The sequence below is a fragment of the Coregonus lavaretus genome (assembly GCF_964263955.1).
Source record: "Coregonus lavaretus genome assembly, chromosome: 2".
NCBI lineage: Eukaryota > Metazoa > Chordata > Actinopteri > Salmoniformes > Salmonidae > Coregonus > Coregonus lavaretus.
The window spans coordinates 5,016,128-5,031,588 of NC_139989.1; the positions used below are offsets into that span (position 1 = coordinate 5,016,128).

Below are 15,461 nucleotides of genomic sequence, written 5' to 3' on the forward strand. Positions count from 1 at the left end.
TTAGTTGAAGCACTCCACATAGTTGGCGGGGAGCATGCCTGATTTGCCGGTCCTCTGCACGGTGCCGTACATCCAGCCCTCGTCGATGGGCTGAGCGTTGACGATGACGTCACCATCGCAGAAGGACACCTCGTCGTGGTCCTGCGCTGCGTAGTCGTAGAGCGCCCGGTACACTCTCTGAATGGGAGGAATGGCAACAATGTTAATCATGTGTGTCTACAATGTTAATTGTACAACATAAATATCACAGCATACAAGTAGTTGACTGTGTGAATATTTTGTTGTTAACAAATATTTTAGTGACATATTTCGGATAATCTACTAATTGAATTGAACATGACATACAAATAAGATCCTGTAGGAATTCAAACTACAATAATAGACTGCTTGCATTGGAACTCACCATGGTGACAGATGGGGGGGACTGCACAGACCTCACAGAGGACATGCTGGTTTGGTGCATGTAGCCATACCCATGCTGCTGCTGCTGGCCACTCTGATGGTACGCCCCAGGTAGCACAGGGGCTGGTAGTCAAAGACAGACAGGAAGACACATAGACATTGATGACAAAAGTTTGAGACCTTTCATTTAGTGCTCAAAACTGTTTTTTTTAGCAGGAATACCTTCTCCATTGAGTTGCACTGCGCATACTAGGTGATCGTTAGAACATCACATCACAAAGAAATCTAAATGGAACCATGCCATCCCCAGTTGACCTTGAAATCAATCAAATAGTTACTGACTGTTAGGTATTTCTGTGGGCAGGGAAGAGAACTGTGAGAGAGTTAGAGTTAAAACAGTTAAACATCACAACCATCGCCAAAACCCTTGGAGGCATTCAAACATTGGGTTAGGGACTCCTGTGTACCTCATATCAGTGGGCTGTTGGTCAGGTTGTATAGAGAAGGGCAAGGGAGGCATTCTGTTGGTCAGACACGTGCTGGGAGAGGAGTTAGGTTAAGAGGGGAATCAGGGGTCACACTGATAGTCAATGGATGAATGAATGAATGATGTCTACTCCTTCCACTGTGTGTATGTGTGTGTGTATGTGTGTGTGCACATGCTTGTTATTGGTGTGTTGACTCACGAGTCCAAGCATCTGTATGACCTAATAATTAAAAAATCTAATTTCTATATGCTTAAAAAAAAAAAAATTCTGACTGAGCTCTGACTACCTCTGTCCTGTGACTGCAGTGCAGAGCTGCTGCTGCAGACAGACAGGCTTTTGTCCCACAGGTCAGAGGCAGAGGCCAGTGAACTCACTGACTGGGCCTGCGAGTGTACCGACTGCTGAGACTGCTGCCGGGTGAGGCGGCTCGCACGCTCTGGTGCACCACCAGAAGAGGGCGACAGAGACAGTAGGAAAAACAACAGTCAGGAAATGGAAAGAAAATAAACAGAGAACATAGGGAGGAGGAAATGCAGCTGAATGTTGAAGAGATGAGTGAGCAGGAGGAGGATATACAGGAAAGTGTGGAGGGAGATGAAAGCATTATGTAGGGTTTGTAGTACCAGACAGTCTGTGAAGACTTTTAGACTGAATGTTATCCTCCACAGGGTCAAAGTCAAAGATGGAGCCTGGGTCCGTCCGCCACACCTTAAGGTCTTTGACAGGAGAAAGGTCAGGGAAAGGTAATTTAGACTTAAAGAGATAAGACAGGAAGAAAACAGGAATACAAAGGAAAGGAAACCAGAAATACACAGCTGAAGTCATGTAGATTACATAGAGAAACCACATACAGTTTCGGGCCAGGTGAGTAGAGTCTAACGTGGAGCTTCCGTCTGCAGAGTGAGAAACTTGTCACAATGGATCTTTTCTGTTTCCACAAATGTAACGTGGACACATCTGGGCTTGTATCCTTGTATTCACTGACACTAAACAACCCCTAATTGCTAGACACTAGACAGCAAATGTCATTGAAAAGGACATCACAAATTCCCCTGACTCTTCAAAGATTAGATTAATTAAGAATCAATTTCCCTGACTTTAAGGTCAAATCCTTTTTTGTGTGCCGCTCACCTACGATGATGCCGCCGGGTCTCCTGTCCATCTCCACCACCTGTGGGTGCACCCCCTTGTAGGCTGCCTCACCCATCATTAGGTTGTTCCGGTGGTGCATTCTCGCCATGCTTTGGTCCTCCATCACTGGGGTGCAGCCTCGGCCCCTCGTCCGCTCAAAGTCCTCGTGGTATTTTGCCTGTCAAAGCAAATATGGGTGGCACATTTTCAGCATCATGATAACAACTCAGAGTTTTGTGTTGCAGCTTAATGAGAGGAACATTATTGATGAACATTAACACATTTGTGAAATTGTGTCACACCAGGCAAAACGGCTGTCAAGCGCACAAAAACACGTGCCCACACACACACACACACACACACATACACACACACACACACACACACACACACACACACACACACACACACACACACACACACACACACACACAGAGTGCGTTTTGGTCAGTGAGAAAAGGGTGTATTTTGGTCAGTATGCAAAAAAACTCCACACAAGAAACCATGTGCAAATATTTTTATTAGTAAAACACACTCACAGACACGCTCACGAACACACGCTCATTATGGCTCCCTCATGAAAGGAAACAGCCATGCTGTTAACTCTTTAGCTCTGTATGTTAAAAGTGCAGCAGTCCCACCCGCAGTGTGCTTGAGTTGTGTTAACTCGCTCCATGGTCTGCGCAACCGCCATGGTAACCTGAGCTCTACCATGGAGATGTCGTTCTGGGACTTCCTGACACGCCTCAGTTCGGGCGTGTCCAACTCGTTGCAGGACCGGCCCTTCATCTCCTTCATCCCACGCTGGTACTTCACCTGGAAGGCACAAAAGATAAGCATGGTCATACTAACCAGCACAGTCCCACCTGGGTTTGGTTGGATCTCTAAAGTAGCGCCATTTCCACTACAGAGGGCACTGCTTGTGGTCTGAGCCCACATATAGGTTGCACAGGAGGTTAATAGCCAATTTGAAGTGCGGCCCTACGGACCTCGGTGAAGACCGAATGCGGCCCACGGGGCAAAATTAGTTTGATGCCCCTGATATAAAAGCTAATCTGGCCAGAATCAGTGGCACCTTAATAAGGGAGGACGGGCTAGTGGTAATGACTGGAGCAGAATATGTGGAATGGTACCTAATACATAAAACACATGGTTTGATGCCATTCCATTCGCTCCATTTCAGCCATTATTATGAGCCGTCCTCCCCTTAGCAGCCTCCACTGATAGGTTGTCATCCTATGTGACTTGCCGAGCTGATGTTCTCCTGGTTCTGACGGACTCTCTCCATCTCTGGGGTGACTCCCACACTGGTGGCCTGCAGCTGCTTTTTATACTTCACCTGTGGACACACAATATTCACACAACGTTAAAACAACATTCACAAGTCAGAGTTTATCCGTCTCTACAACCAGAAAACCAGTTTGCAACCAGAAAAGTACATTATTATGATGTCCCATGCAAGATTCTGCCTCCTGGGTATCATTAGTGATTGGCAGCTGTTCCTGGCCTTCTGTCTGCTCTGCTCTCTCAATGGGGGATTGTTCAGCAGGATCGACTAATGGCTGTATTGACTTAGACTGGACCAGGGCCAGTGTGAAAGTCTGTGTCAGGCAGGACAGGACAGAGTTTCAGACCAAAATAGTGTTCAACAACAAACCAGGGGCTTGTATCTTTGAGGAGTTTAAATGGAATGCCTGGAGCAAATTCAATGGTAGGCATTGTATCAGTAACTAAATGGTTGTTCAGTGTGTCTGCCGTTTGTGATTTCTAGTTTGCAGCAATGAAGCAGTAGAATATCCAAACAAAACCAGATTAAACCAGTTTTCAAAACAAGCCCTTCTTGTGAGGTCGAAGGTCAGACAAGGTTCTCACCGAGCTGATGTTCTCCTGGTTCCTGCGGACCCTCTCCGTGTCAAGGGTTTCCATGACTGCCGTCCCGCTCCCAACCCCCTCTCTGTATTTCACCTGGACATGGAACAGAGTCTTACAGCGCCGCTGTTTACATGCTCACCGTACAAATGTCCTAAAAATAATTCCCATCAACACTCTCATCATCATCATCTTGAAGACCTTGTTCAAATAAGAAAGCCAAGTACATAACAGAGCTAGGTTCAGATCTAGGTTCAGATCTAGGTACAGCCTAACTTACAGCATCATACTGTAGTTCATACGGCCCAAGGACTACATGTACTGTACGTGGTTGTGTAGAACAAAGGATTACATCTTACATCACTGACTTTCTTTGTGTTCTCCCTGGCGAGGATGATTTCCGGAGTATCGGTGACAGAAGACATCAGGCTTTTGTGCAGCTTTGAGTCCCAAGCGTACCGACACTGGAGGTTTAGAGCAAAAGGGTAACTGTGTTGACAGATAATACTGCATGTTATAAAAGTGTGTGTGTGTGTGTGTGTGTGTGTGGGTGTGTACTGTGTCCCTCACTGAGCTGATGTTCCTCTGGTTGTTCTTCACTCTCTCCATCTCGGGGGTGTCGAACCCATACGAACCCTTCAGCTTCTCTGCCTCATTCTTGTACTTCTTCTGCATAAAGCCAAGAGATTGACACTCCATTCAAGCACATATCCCATTCAGTAGTGTAACATAAAGTGCTACGCATGGTGGCATGCAGTACTGAGAGGTAACCCTACCTGACTGTAGACATCCTTCATGTAGGCGGCGTGCAGTAGTTCTGGTGTGTCCGTCACTGTACCGTATGAGCTCTCCCTCAGCTGGGCTGTCTGCTTGTAGGAGGCCTGAAAAAGTCAAACACAGACTGACACTTACACACACAGACTTAGGTTAGCTTAGCAACAACAGGACATTAAAAGCATGACAGAAACACTGGTTTTCGTTTCCTGTTGCATAACGTTTTGCTACTGTGTGCCCCCCCGATGAACACGATCAAGGTTTCAAATGAAGGCCTTGTTTTAGAGTGACACAAAATAGACAGACACAATATAGTCTCTAAAATGAATGTTTTATGAGGTGGTTTCATAAGACAGCAATGCAGACAGGCGATGCTTAGGGCCATCTATAAGTGATGAGGGAGGACCATACGTTATCTGTGAGCGTTGCTGTTGTGTAATGGAGCCCTGAGGCTGGACGGGTCCTGACAGTCCATCTGCTGCCTGTTATTTTGCCTGATTATAATGACTGTGGAGCTGATTAGTATTACTGTTGGCAGGTCTGTAAAAGAGAGCAGGTGTTCTCAGATGGAAACAATTGCCACAAAGCAGATATGGTACTTTGCTGCTGCGTCACATTTGAAATATTGAGAATTTAAAATATGACAAATGTGACTGGTTCCGTTTCAGCCTTTAACCCTTTGGTGTCTCCTGTCTAATTCAGAGGAGGCTGGTGGGAAAAGCTATAGGAGGACAGGCTCATTTTAATGGCTGGAATGGAATTAATGGAACGGGGTCAAACACGTGGTTTCCATATATTTGATCTGTTTGATACCATTCCATTTATTCTATTCCAGCCATTACAATGAGCCCATCCTCCTATAACTCCCCCCCACCAGCCTCCTATGGTCTACATATATCAATGGCTTTGGATAGTTGTAAGCAATATGATTATGGCTCTACTTGGACTCCTAATTAAGACTAAGTGGATCTTTCACCATAATGCCGATCTGTGCAGAACAAAGTTATAGGGGCTAGGTAGAAAAATGGAGCTGGGCCTAACTAATGGTATGGGTTGGGCCCTACCTGGCTAGTTAACTAATGGTATGGGTTGGGCCCTACCTGGCTAGTTAACTAGTGGTATGGGTTGGGCCCTACCTGGCTAGTTAACTAGTGGTATGGACTGGGCCCTACCTGGCTGGTTAACTAATGGTATGGGTTGGGCCCTACCTGGCTAGTTAACTAGTGGTATGGGTTGGGCCCTACCTGGCTAGTTAACTAATGGTATGGGTTGGGCCCTACCTGGCTAGTTAACTAGTGGTATGGGTTGGGCCCTACCTGGCTAGTTAACTAGTGGTATGGGTTGGGCCCTACCTGGCTGGCTGGTTAACTAATGGTATGGGTTGGGCCCTACCTGGCTGGTTAACTAATGGTATGGGTTGGGCCCTACCTGGCTGGTTAACTAGTGGTATGGGTTGGGCCCTACCTGGCTGGTTAACTAGTGGTATGGGTTGGGCCCTACTTGGCTGGTTAACTAGTGGTATGGGTTGGGCCCTACCTGGCTGGTTAACTCTGTGGCCTTCCTGGCCCTCTGCATCTCCAGCACGTCACCACTGATCTCCATGCCTTTACCCATGATGTCATTCTCCAGGTCCTTGCGATACTCTTTCTAGAGGGACAGATTCAATACTGCTTAATTCTCACATAATGTAATGATGGTGTGATATTGTGCATCACAAAGGTTTGTGTGTGTGTGTGTGTGTATGTAAATTCCACAGAGTAAAAAAACTGCCCATGTGAAAGATGAGTATAGAAGCAAACTGTACCTCATTGAGGATGTGGCTGGCGTTTTTAGCCCGTATGAGGTCTGGTGTGTCCTCCAATCCCAGCCCTGAGAGCCCCCTCCCCTTCACCTCCAGTCCTTCCCTCCTGTACTCCCTCTGTAGGCACCAGCCATAGAAATATCATTACTAGAATGGACATTCCCAATCAAGACAATGTTTTTTCAATTCTAACTGAATGTATGTGTAGACGGTGCATATCAGCAGATGGCAATCTGGACTCAGACCATAGACTTAAGACCACATTTGAAGTATAGAGACATTTGATTTTGAGATTAATTATCCTTTTAAAATAGCATAGAGGGCTATGTTGGCACAGACCTCACTCAGGATGTTGCTGGCGTGGCGGGCGGTCAGGTATCCAGGGGTCAGGTCAACGTCCACTAGGGCCTTGCCCCGGATGTGGTCATCATATTCCTTCCTGTACTCTCTCTGATGTCAGTGGGAAGAAAGAGGCACGCCATCACCCTTCTGTCATTACCAACCACACAAACACACACACACACACTTCAGCATGTTACATCATTCTAGTAAAGGCATGTGTGTCACCCACCTCGCTTTGCATTTTCTGAGCCTCCTTGGACACTCTGTAAGACTGTGTGTCCACAAACTCCATCTGGGACTTGCCTTTCTTTCTCTCATACTCTTCCTTGTATTTCACCTGTCAGGTAAACACATCCATTAAACCACAAGACAGACAGAAACATCGACAATCAACAACGTGTGTGGGAGTTATAATATACAGTATAATATATGTATTACAGTACAGTGAGTGCATACATTTTTTGTGTGTGTATGTGATCACTGCAGGAGGTGAACCTACAACCTTGCTGCTAGTGCCACGCTTATCCCAACAGAACCACACAAGCCAGTTAACTTTAAAAAAACTGGAGATCCACGCCTTTCCACCCCAGGCTCCCATGTGGTTTATTTAGATGTTTTGACCTTCAGCGTTGAAACATTGTTTCAGTAAAGCCCATGGTAGCATAGACCAGTGTGAGGAGTCTCTTACTATACTGACCTGGCTGTGCAGTACCGCATTCTCCCTGTGGTGGAGCTGTTCTGCTGTGTCCAGTGCTACATGGTAGTGTCCCTTAGACTGCTCGTACTTCTTCTTGTACTCTACCTGAATAGACATAGGACACAGGTGTTTGTTATAGCAGGGCTGGACAAAAAGCCTGCATAGTGCATACCCAGCGGCTCTCTAGGAGGGTTACTAGACGTTATGATCTGAAACAGAGGAGAGGGAAACATTACGTTGCTCTGCAGCTTGCTGGCATGTAGAGCGTGTTCCAGCTGCAGCAGGTTGGGCAGGTCCATGGATCCCTCAATCACCTGGTTCTGGTTGGTCTTATACTTCACCTACAGAGAACAAACACAGATAGAAACCTTTCTGAAATTAGTGTTGTCCTTCACATGTCGGGGGTGCAAGGTAAGGACGAGGAAGCAATGTGAGGATTCTGTGAGGTAAACAACAGAGGATTCACCTCACTCATCCCATGGGAGTGGTACAACAGGCATGGGGTCGATTCCCGTTTCAATTCAAGTCAACTAAAAATGGCCCATTGTTTTTACTGAGGATGTTTTCAATGTCAATCTACCTCCTGAATTGACTGAATTGAGATTACATGAACACCAACCCTGGTAATTACACAGGCAATCTGTTCTCAAATCCTAAGACGTCTGACGTGGGAACTTTCATCCTCACAGTACAGGCTACATCTTCTCATCCAAAGGGCCCCACTCTCTTTAGTTTCCACCAAACCCTCCATTTGCCTTTAAAAGGTTCCCATGGAAACTGCTAACGCGGCAGCCTGAATTTTAGCTAAGTGCACATTGAAAGCAATAAAACAGAGGAACCTCAATGGAACAAACCCAGGAGACAGGACAGGAGCTGAGGGTTGTGTCCCATTGAGCTATCATTTACAGGCTGTTCTGAAGGGACATTTGAGGAGAGTGTAATGTAATACCCCACTACTGAGCCAAGCACGGCTGAGCTGCCATGTTCAGTAGCCAAACGTTGTTGAACGTTGCAGATAGAAATGCCACAAATAGAGCCGACGTGATTGCTTATTCTACATGTCCGAGAGGCATGTAGAAAAACATGATTGTTCTACATAGCTTATTATCTGAAAGTTGTGTCCTGCTGAACACACCCCAGGTTATGCATCCACCATAATGGCCGGAACTGTGTTGGAAAAGACTGTGTGGGAAAGAAATCTGAGTCAGCACAGTACAGTTTGGGCCGGTGCAATAGTGTGAAAAGGGTATAAGTGCACCACGTGACTGGGGTATGTGTGGGGATGGACAGGGCACGTTGGAGACCCACCTGGCTGGCGAGGGCGTGGGCAGCCTGTGTGTGTTTGAAGGACACACAGTCGCTGGGGTTGTACTGTGGCTTCTGACCCTTGAACTCCTTCTCGAACTTCTCCTTGTAGTGCACCTGATGTGTGTTATGAGTGTGTGTGTGTGTGTGTGTGTGTATGAGAGATAGAGAGAGACAGAGACAGAGATAGAGATATGTGAGTACACACAGCGACAGCAGAAATGATGTAGAAGACACACCATTACCCCCTTATCCACCCCTAATTCTCCCCTCAGCAATCCTCCTCCTCCCCCTTCAGCTCTCCGCCCAGCAGTCATGACAAAGCAGCTCTGTAGTGCTGAACCAGGGGACTCAGCAGGTCTGTGGTGCTGAACCAGGGGACTTAGCAGGTCTGTGGTGCTGAACCAGGGGACTCAGCAGGTCTGTGGTGCTGAACCAGGGACCTCAGCAGGTCTGTAGTGCTGAACCAACGGACTCAGCAGGTCTGTGGTGCTGAACCAGGGGACTCAGCAGGTCTGGTACCAGGCCAGGCAGTTCTGTAGTGCTGAACCAGGGGACTCAGCAGGTCTGGGACCAGGCCATGAATGAATGTCCTTTCATTAAACAGTGGCCGGAGGACAGAACACTAAAGACTACATGGCTCTGTCGCAATAAAATTGCCTCCTTCCCTCGTCTCATTTTCATTAACAGTGGCAGAAGGGCATGTCAGAACAGTATCGAGATGCATGACTTTGTCACAATACTCTTAAATCATCTCCTTCCCTTCATGGTTGGAGACGAGCTAATTCTCCAGTCAATGGTACAATACCTGGTTATAAATGACAACAGCAGTAGACACATATGTATATAAATATATATATATGTGATGCTTTATTATCTTACCTGGCTAGCGAGTTTGGAGGCCACTTTGGCATGCTCGATATCAGACCTTCCCAGGACATCATTGTAGATTTCATGCTTAGTTTTACTCCTATAGGACACCTGTGAACCAGAGAGACAAGGGCAAGCAAAGACACACTATGAAAGGGCTAACTTTTCTATATAGTATGTATTCTCTACGTATTATGTTAATGGTCTTCCCTCTAAATTATGCAGATTGTGTGCATGAGAGAGAGAGCACAGCTAGGGACCAGGACTGGGACTGTTGATGTGGTGGTAGAGTAGTGGTGGCGTTGAATGTTTTATGAACGCTGCTACCCACACACACTGCCTCACCTACACAGCACAAGCAAAGTTGTCTGTCCCACTGTAAACAAACTGCCACTTTGAAGGCTTAATGAAGCCTTCATAAACCCTTTATAAGGCCTATATAGATGTGTCAGACATTATTCACAAGCAGCTATCATATGCTATATAAAGGGAGGCAATAAAGTTATGGCACAACACATGGTGTAAGGCCCTTTTATCACACATTACGTAGTCTGACTTAGATATGAAACGTTAACATCTATCTAGTGCTGATGAAGACCTCTAAATCTAAAGTTCATTTAGAGTGTGACCCTCTTGTCTAATCTTGGGACTAGAGTGAGGTAAATCAACATGTCCAACACCTTTTCTTATAAAAAAATTTATATACATACAGTTGAAGTCGGAAGTTTACATACACTTAAGCTGGAGTCATTAAAACTCAATTTTTCAACCACTCCACAAATTTCTTGTTAACAAACTATAGTTTGGCAAGTCCGTTAGGACATCTACTTTGTGCATGACACAATTAATTTTTCCAACAATTGTTTACAGACAGATTATTTCACTTATAATTCACTGTATCACAATTCCAGTGGGTCAGAAGTTTACATACACTAAGTTGACTGTGCCTTTAAACAGCTTGGAAAATTCCAGAAAATGATGTCATGGCTTTAGAAGCTTCTGATAGGTTAATTGACATAATTTGAGTCAATTGGAGGTGTACTTGTGGATGTATTTCAAGGCCTACCTTCAAACTCAGTGCCTCTTTGCTTGACATCATGGGAAAATCCAAAGAAGTCAGCCAAGACCTCAGAAAAAAAATGGTAGACCTCCACAAGTCTGGTTCATCCTTGGGAGCAACTTCCAAACGCCTGAAGGTACCACGTTCATCTGAACAAACAATAGTACGCAAGTATAAACACCATGGGACCAGCAGCCGTCATACCGCTCAGGAAGGAGACGCGTTCTGTCTCCTAGAGATGAACGTACTTTGGTGCGAAAAGTGCAAATCAATCCCAGAACAATAGCAAAGGACCCTGTGAAGATGCTGGAGGAAACAGGTACAAAAGTATCTATATCCACAGTAAAACGAGTCCTATATCGACATAACCTGAAAGGCCGCTCAGCAAGGAAGAAGCCACTGCTCTAAAACCGCCATAAAAAAGCCAGACTACGGTTTGCAACTGCACATGGGGACAAAGATCGTACTTTTTGGAGAAATGTCCTCTGGTCTGATGAAACAAAAATAGAAATCGTTATGTTTGGAGGAAAAAGGGGGATGCTTGCAAGCCAAAGAACACCATCCCAACCATGCTGTGGGGGTGCTTTGCTGCAGGAGGGACTGGTGCACTTCACAAAATAGATGGCATCACGAGGAAGGAAAATTATGTGGATATATTGAAGCAACATCTCAAGACATCAGTCAGGAAGTTAAAGCTTGGTCACAAATGGGTCTTCCAAATGGACAATGGCTCCAAGCATACTTCCAAAGTTGTGGCAAAATGTCTTAAGGACAACAAAGTCAAGGTATTGGAGTGGCCATCAAAAAGCCCTGACCTCAATCCTATAGAACATTTTTGGGCAGAACTGAAAAAGCGTGTGCGAGCAAGGAGGCCTACAAACCTGACTCAGTTACACCAGCTCTGTCAGGAGGAATGGGTCAAAGTTCACCCAATTTATTGTGGGAGGCTTGTGGAAGGCTACCCGAAATGTTTGACCCAAGTTTAACAATTTAAAGGCAATGCTACCAAATACTAATTGAGTGTATGTAAACTTCTGACCCACTGGGAATGTGATGTAATAAATAAAAGCTGAAATAAATCATTCTCTACTATTATTCTGACATTTCACGTTCTTAAAATAAAGTGGTGATCCTAACTGACCTAAGACACAGAATATTTACTAGGATTAAATGTCAGGAATTGTGAAAAACTGAGTTTAAATGTATTTGGCTAAGGTGTATGTAAACTTCCAACTTCAACTGTATATACAGGACCAGTCAAAAGTTTGGACATACCTACTCATTCAAGGGTTTTCCTTTAGTTTGACTATTTCCTACATTGTATAATAATAGTGAAGACATCAAAACTATGAAATAACATATATGGAATCATGTAGTAACCCAAAAAGTGTTAAATCTAAATATATTGTATATTCTTCAAAATAGCCACCCTTTGCCTTGATGACAGCTTTGAACACTCTTGGCATTCTCTCAACCAGCTTCATGAGGAATGCTTTTCCAACAGTCTTGAAGGAGTTCCCACATGTGCTGAGCACTTGTTGGCTGCTTTTCCTTCACTCTGCGGTCCAACTCATCCCAAACTATCTCAATTGGGTTGAGGTCGGGTGATTGTGGAGGCCAGGTCATCTGATGCAGCACAACATTACTCTCCTTCTTGGTAAAATAGCCCTTACACAGCCTGGAGGTGTGTTTTGGGTCATTTTCCTGTTGAAAAACAAATGATAGTCCAACTGAGCCAAACCAGATGGGATGGCGTATCGCTGCAGAATGCTGTGGTAGCCATGCTGGTTAAGTGTGCCTTGGTTTCTAAATAAATGTCAGTGTCACCAGCAAAGAATCCCCAAACCATCACACCTCCTCCTTCATGCTTCACGGTGGGAACCACACTTGCAGAGATCATCTGTTCACCTACTCTGCGTCTCACAAAGACAAGACGGTTGGAACCAAAAATCTCACATTTGGACCCATCAGACCAAAGGACAGACATCCACCGGTCTAATGTCCATTGCTCGTGTTTCTTGCCCCAAGCAAGTCTCTTCTTCTTATTGGAGTCCTTTAGTAGTGGTTCCTTTGCAGCAATTCGACCATGAAGGCCTGATTCACACAGTCTCCTCTGAACAGTTGATGTTGAGATGTGTCTGTTACTTGAACTCTGTGAAGCATTTATTTGGGCTGCAATTTCTGAGGTGCAGTTATTCTAATGAACTTATCCTCTGCAGCAGAGGTAACTCTGGGTCTTCCTTTCCTGTGGCGGTCCTCATGAGAGCCAGTTTCATCATAGCGCTTGATGGTTTTTGCGACTGCACTTGAAGAAACTTTCAAAGTTCTTGACATTTTCCGGATTGACTGACCATCATGTCTTAAAGTAATGATGGACTGTCATTTGTCTTTGCTTATTTGAGCTGTTCTTGCCATAATATGGACTTGGTCTTTTACCAAATAGGGCTATCTTCTGTATACCACCCCTACCTTGTCACAACACAACTGATTGGCATTAAGAAGGAAAGAAATTCCACAAATTAACAAGGCACACCTGTTAATTGAAATGCATTCCAGGTGACTACCTCATGAAGCTGGTTGAGAGATTGCCAAGAGTGTACAAAGCTGCCATCAAGGCAAAGGGTGGCTACTTTGAAAAATCTCAAATTGAAAATATATATTGATTTGTTTAATGTAGAAAACAGCAACAATAAAGAAAAACCCTTGAATGAGTAGGTGTGTCCAAATTTTTGACTGGTACTGGATATATATATACAGTGGGGAAAAAAAGTATTTAGTCAGCCACCAATTGTGCAAGTTCTCCCACTTAAAAAGATGAGAGAGGCCTGTAATTTTCATCATAGGTACACGTCAACTATGACAGACAAAATGAGGAAAAAAAATCCAGAAAATCACATTGTAGGATTTTTCATGAATTTATTTGCAAATTATGGTGAAAAATAAGTATTTGGTCAATAACAAAAGTTTCTCAATACTTTGTTATATACCCTTTCTTGGCAATGACAGAGGTCAAACGTTTTCTGTAAGTCTTCACAAGGTTTTCACACACTGTTGCTGGTATTTTGGCCCATTCCTCCATGCAGATCTCCTCTAGAGCAGTGATGTTTTGGGGCTGTCACTGGGCAACACGGACTTTCAACTCCCTCCAAAGATTTTCTATGGGGTTGAGATCTGGAGACTGGCTAGGCCACTCCAGGACCTTGAAATGCTTCTTACGAAGTCACTCCTTCGTTGCCCGGGCGGTGTGTTTGGGATCATTGTCATGCTGAAAGACCCAGCCACGTTTAATCTTCAATGCCCTTGCTGATGGAAGGAGGTTTTCACTCAAAATCTCACGATACATGGCCCCATTCATTCTTTCCTTTACACGGATCAGTCGTCCTGGTCCCTTTGCAGAAAAACAGCCCCAAAGCATGATGTTTCCACCCCCATGCTTCACAGTAGGTATGGTGTTCTTTGGATGCAACTCAGCATTCTTTGTCCTCCAAACACGACGAGTTGAGTTTTTACCAAAAAGTTCTATTTTGGTTTCATCTGACCATATGACATTCTCCCAATCCTCTTCTGGATCATCCAAATGCACTCTAGCAAACTTCAGACGGGCCTGGACATGTACTGGCTTAAGCAGGGGGACACGTCTGGCACTGCAGGATTTGAGTCCCTGGCGGCGTAGTGTGTTACTGATGGTGGGCTTTGTTACTTTGGTCCCAGCTCTCTGCAGGTCATTCACTAGGTCCCCCCGTGTGGTTCTGGGATTTTTGCTCACCGTTCTTTTGATCATTTTGACCCCACGGGGTGAGATCTTGCGTGGAGCCCCAGATCGAGGGAGATTATCAGTGGTCTTGTATGTCTTCCATTTCCTAATAATTGCTCCCACAGTTGATTTCTTCAAACCAAGCTGCTTACCTATTGCAGATTCAGTCTTCCCAGCCTGGTGCAGATCTACAATTTTGTTTATGGTGTCCTTTGACAGCTCTTTGGTCTTGGCCATAGTGGAGTTTGGAGTGTGACTGTTTGAGGTTGTGGACAGGTGTATTTTATACTGATAACGAGTTCAAACAGGTGCCATTAATACAGGTAACGAGTGGAGGACAGAGGAGCCTCTTAAAGAAGAAGTTACAGGTCTGTGAGAGCCAGAAATCTTGCTTGTTTGTAGGTGACCAAATACTTATTTTCCACCATAATTTGCAAATAAATTCATAAAAAATCCTACAATGTGATTTTCAGGAAAAAAAAATCTCAATTTGTCTGTCATAGTTGACGTATACCTATGATGAAAATTACAGGCCTCTCTCATCTTTTTAAGTGGGAGAACTTGCACAATTGGTGGCTGACTAAATACTTTTTTTCCCCACTGTATATACAGTCATACATACATATCAAATCAAACTTTATCTTAAGCGCAAAACAATAGAATATAATATATATATATATATATTCTATTGTATTGTTTTGCGCTTAAGATAAAGTTTGATTTTATATGAACTCACGTCGCTGGCCAGTTCAGTGGCCTGTTTGGCGTTCTGGATATCAGGTCTGTCCGCCAACGTGGTGAAATTGTGGTGGTCCTGTTTCCCTGTCCTGTAGTTGACCTGAAGGCATTGAGGAGGAAAGGAAGTGTTAGGATTATTTGTGGAGCGATTAATTTTTTTGCATTTCAGGGGCATTCATTCAATCATCATCATTTGTGTACTGTAACATTCTGTGTCAAAATGCAATGTC

General features: G+C 44.6%; 1 protein-coding gene across 2 annotated transcripts in view; it reads right to left on the reverse strand.

Moving 5' to 3' along the window:
* Window positions 1–15,461, reverse strand: part of LOC311100138 (LIM zinc-binding domain-containing Nebulette-like) — a gene marked incomplete at both ends in the record, with an annotated part of 123,579 nt that continues 108,118 nt past the window's right edge. The window contains 4 exons of one of the 2 annotated variants that reach the window (XM_084140914.1): window positions 1–177; window positions 404–525; window positions 1,514–1,606; window positions 2,022–2,199. In XM_084140914.1, the coding sequence (XP_083997040.1) occupies window positions 1–177; window positions 404–525; window positions 1,514–1,606; window positions 2,022–2,199 (570 nt within the window). The remainder of the gene's footprint in view (window positions 178–403; window positions 526–1,513; window positions 1,607–2,021; window positions 2,200–15,461) is intronic. The other variant, XM_084140915.1, reaches the window with a different exon arrangement.